This window comes from Austrofundulus limnaeus, unplaced genomic scaffold (genome assembly GCF_001266775.1).
Source record: "Austrofundulus limnaeus strain Quisiro unplaced genomic scaffold, Austrofundulus_limnaeus-1.0 Scaffold417, whole genome shotgun sequence".
Lineage (NCBI taxonomy): Eukaryota > Metazoa > Chordata > Actinopteri > Cyprinodontiformes > Rivulidae > Austrofundulus > Austrofundulus limnaeus.
Genome location: NW_013952819.1, coordinates 222,382 through 227,235, shown reverse-complemented (window position 1 = coordinate 227,235; position 4,854 = coordinate 222,382). Strand labels below are relative to the sequence as shown.

General features: G+C 39.5%; 1 protein-coding gene across 1 annotated transcript in view; it reads right to left on the bottom strand.

Moving 5' to 3' along the window:
- The window catches only part of engase (endo-beta-N-acetylglucosaminidase), a 24,553-nt gene that overhangs the window by 9,051 nt on the left and 10,648 nt on the right, over nt 1-4,854 (bottom strand). Inside the window, exons 6-9 of the mRNA XM_014024290.1 lie at nt 3,800-3,948; nt 2,266-2,437; nt 2,080-2,186; nt 1,894-2,005 (exon numbers count right to left, since the gene is read on the bottom strand). Coding sequence (XP_013879744.1) covers nt 1,894-2,005; nt 2,080-2,186; nt 2,266-2,437; nt 3,800-3,948 — 540 coding nt within the window. The remainder of the gene's footprint in view (nt 1-1,893; nt 2,006-2,079; nt 2,187-2,265; nt 2,438-3,799; nt 3,949-4,854) is intronic.

The following is a 4,854-nucleotide window of genomic DNA, read 5'->3' as shown; positions in this document are numbered from 1 at the left end:
AATAAAGTCTTATATCCAGGCAAAAGAATAAATTGACAAATTAAATTAAATTAAATTAAATTAAATTAAATTAAATTAAATTAAATTAAATTAAATTAATGAATCTGCCAATGGAGTAAGACAATTGCACTTGGTAAGATTCTTTAAATCTCTTAATTTGACTCAAATTTTCTTTATTTCTAGAATCTTACCAAGTGCTTTTATCTTAGTCCACTGGCAGATTCATCCATCCATCCATTTTCTGTACATGCTTCTTCCTTTTCAGGGTTGCGTGGGTCACTGGTGCCCATATCCAGCAGTCCACTGGCAGATTATTTTGCTTAATTTGAGTCAAATTTTCAAGCTAACAAGATTATTAATCTTACACATTCTGCTCTTGTTTAGTAAATCAGTCTCAAAACAAGATCATGAATTTTTTTTTTGGCTGGATATAAGATTGAAAGACTTGGTTAGATGGCCAGTTTTGCAAAGTACTCCCACGTCAAACGTTAGCTCAGTATCTATAAAAAAGTCATTTTAGTTGCAGTTATTTACTCTGGCAACAACTTTGTTTTTTCTCAAAATTTATAAATAAAAGCTTGTCAATATTCACTCGTTCAAGGTGTGTGCAGATGATTCTTTGTTAGGGGGCCCAGGRTTTTAGAGGAACAGGAAGGATGTATTTGAAGTAAAGATGGGATGGACTGAGCTGAAGCTCTGTGTTGTAAAGTTTAGATCAGAGGTTTTCAAAGTATACGAGCATAAGACCCCCAGAGATACCAAACAAACAATTGCCCCCACCCCACCATATATATATACACACACTTACTGTTCTGTTCATATTTTAAAACATATTTTTCTTCTTTTACACTTTTTAAACATCTGTGCTTTAAAATAAAAAAGTATTGTTTTTAATCACTTTACAACAACCCTGTTCCTGTTTTCTTTCAGACTACGTTCACACTGCAGGTAAATGTGGCTCGAATACGGTTATTTTTGGCCCAATGCAACTCATCAGGTGTGTGACTCTGAACGCTAAGCCTCGTTCATAAGACAGCTCAGCATGGACTGACACTGTTCTGTCCTCCTCTGAGCCTTCAGAAAAAAACACCAAGGAGGAAAGGCATCAGAGTGAGCCCACTTCTGAAGCCCCTCTCTAACCTGCTGCTCAGAAAATTATTATTATTATTATTAATGAACTGATGACATCAGTGAACGACCCCAGGATTAATCAAACTGATTTATGACCAAGGGAATATTAAAGATGACACAAAACAACAATTTTATAGTTAGTTTTAAAAATATCGAACCATAGAACTGTTAAAAATCTGTAAATTTCTGTTTGTTTGTGTGTGTGTGTGTGTGTGTGTGTGTGTGTGTGTGTGTGTGCGTGTGTGTGTGTGTTTGATACGATAAAGACAGTCAACAGCGTGAGGGACTGCAGGATTAATCAACAGATTTATTACCGAGGAATATTAAAAACTACAGGAAACAGCAGTTAGTATATTTAACCACAGAACGGCTAAAATTAGTTACTTTAGTCTCTTTTTTCCACACGAGGAACACGTCAGTGTGCGACTGCAGCATTAAAGAACAGTTTTATTACTGAGGGACTGTTAAAGATGATACAGAACAGAAACTTTGTAGTTAGTTTAACAAATATTGAACCAGGATCACTATAATAAGTTTATTTTGTTTAATACGAGGCAGACGCCCATCACACAATAAATACGTTGCGGTCCACTTTGGCCTGAAAAATATTACATTCACACCTGCAGTGTGAACGTAATATATCCCCACATGGCGCCTCCCCTTAATACCACTGGAGCCCCACAGTTTGTAAAATCCTGGTTTAGATCAAATGTCTGATTTACAGATCTGATAACRACTTTAGTAAAATGAGTGGGTGAGTACCTGTCCTCTCCAGTAGAACGCCTTCCCAAAGCCCAGGCAGAAGGAGGAGGTGAAGGGCAGGTGTGAGGCTGGCCGGTGGACGTACAGGTAATCTGCCAGAAGAGCCCAGAACCTGAGGGGCACAGCAAAGCATGGTAGCCTCTGTGTATTTCTGGACCTACATCCACACCCGGCTGCTTCTCTCACTTGTTTTGATTCTGGCAGAATTCACTCTTGTCACTGAGGGTCTCGTACACCCAGCCYGGAGCGAAGATGGCTGCAGAGAAGTTGTGATTTCTGATGGCTTCCAGAGCCTGCAGACGRTCAGAACCATCTTGAGAGGTAACATTTCTCACTGACAACTCCCYGCACGATGTGGCTATGGCGAGTTACCTTATTGGTTTCAAACTTTCCTCCAACCACATTTCCTCTCGCAAACACGTCARCTCCGACGTAAACATCCGCCTGGCGGCCTTGCAGCTCAGAGTAGTTCTTCATCCACTCCAGGTTCTCCACTGTCCAGTTGTAGTTGGTGAAGAATCCATCGCAGGCGTCAAAAAATATTCTGCAGCGGAGGATTGAAAAGGCTTAAAGAGGCCTTACAGGTCAGTGTAATGTTTGTACCATTATATTTATTCATCAGCTCAACAAACCAGACTGGAAGTTAGGTTCTGAGAAAAAGACAAGCTCTCCTACAGATGCAGATGTATTTGTTGGATGAAAAGCTCATTAAAATACCTGACAAAAATAATAAAAGAAAATAAAAAATGTCTAAAACTAATGATAATCAGTGATTGTATTGGATTTTGTTTCAACATATTTATGTTAAAAACACCTAATAAAACTGGCCCTGACAAAATGGAAGATATGCCAAGAAAAGATTGAAACTAATTTGACCACAGAGACACCTAATCAGTCAGTCTGCCTGTTTCAAGGCTGACAGGTAGTCACAGCGCTGTTTGGTGTCATGGTGGGTACCACACTGAGCACAGAAAGCTGAGGACAGAGGGTCTCAAGACAAAAAGACAACACGTGGCATCATGTTAAAGGTAAAGACTATAAGACCATCTCCAAACAGTTTGATGCTCCTGTGAATGCATCTGAACAGATTTTTAGAAGTTTGAAGTCCGCAGGATTGAAGACAACCTCCCTGGACGTGTTCACAAAGAAAACTGATGACGGACTGGAAGTTGTCCCAGGCTGAGGTTTGGTTAACGTTCATATCATTTCTTCAAAAAGACTCAAGCTGAACTCCAGAGTCAGGGTACATCTGTGTCTGTGGTCCTATCAGTCACTTTTTGAGCAAGACTGGAATTTGCCAAAATGCATATTGAGAAGTCACAAAGATTCTGCAAGAAGGTCCTTTGGACAGAAGAGAAAAAACTGCTGCTTTTTGGCAACAAGTCCCATCAGCTCCGTGTTCACGGATCTAAAAATGAAACGTATAGAACAGTCCCCGGTGCCTACAGTGAAACATGGAGGCGGCTCGGTTCTGTTCTGGTGCTGCTTTGCTGCATCTGGTTCATGGTAAAATGAAATCTCAAGACTATCAAGGCATTCAGATGAAATGTGCTGCCCAGAGTCAGAATGCTTGTTTTCAGTCGCGGGTCATGACCCAAAACATGAATCTGCAACATCTGGAGAAGGAACCCTTCAAACTGCAGACGCCTATAACAGTTTGTTCATGAGGAATGGGAGAAAACACCTGTGGACAGGTGCAGAAGTCTCAGAGAGAGATACTGAAAGGTTGTGTAACAAAACAAAACAAAAGGTTAAGGGTACAATCCTTTTTTGTCCAGTTTCAGAAATACATATTTTTTCTTTTAAGAGTTAGATTTCAGTGGCCGCTGTGTATTTTTCCTTCCAGTAACAAAAGAGAACACACTTATATATCTGAATAGACAGAATGAAATGTTTGTCACTCGACCTGTTGGACTGGTTAAGTTCATTCTGCCATTTGAGCTCTCCGCTCTCAATCACGCTGTCGTACCACAGCACCAGGCTGCCGGACACTCGCTCGTGCATTTGGTCAGTCAGATAACGAAGGAACAAAGGCGTGTTCTTCACTGCAGCTTCCTGCAAACACAGAACAGATCACGTGATATTTTTCTGTTTTAGTTACAAAGTTCAGTTCAACTATGCTGCCTACAGTTGTGTGGTTCACATTCAGACTTTAATTCAGAGTGTTGCAGATGAATTAAAAGGCTCTGGGATGAAGACCATTTGTTTTTGCCTGTCTGTGTGAGGATTTATAGATACAGTAGATTTGTGTTTCTGACTGTTACCAAAATGTCTCATGAGATGCTGAATGAATTTTAAAGAAAGCTGCAGGAAACAATCACTGTTTTCAGAGTCAGCTTGATTCAAGATGGCTGCCACAGACAACTAACCTGAAAAAACACAACTTTTGAGTTAACTGGACACACACCTGTGGATGCATTTTCAGTCACACCTCAAACACACTGCTTCTTTGTGTGACACTGAAGGACATTTTGTAACTGTGTGCAGTTGGAGCTGATTGGGGAGAGATGAGAATAAAGCCTTTTTAGAAGAGATCCCATTGGTTTTCTGCTATATTATTATTATTATTATTATTATTATTATTATTATTATTATTATTACTACTACTACTACTACTACTACTACTACTACTACTACTATTCACACTTCCATTTATTGATCATGAATTCCCTTCAACATCATAGGAGAATCAAAAGAAACCAGCCAATGAACTGTTGACTTTTATAACTCTGGTTCAATTTCCAAATTCGTGAAGGAGCCATGTTTTTCTTTTCAAACAATTATTTACAATTATAAACACCATGGTCCTGTTATCAAAACCGCTCAGAAAGAAGATGGGTTCTGTTTTCCTGAGATGAACAGGTTTTTGTGTGAACAGAAATGGGGTCTCATTTATACAGGATTGCGTGGAAACCATACTAAAAGTGAACGTACGGCCAAAAGGCGGAAATGGCATACGCC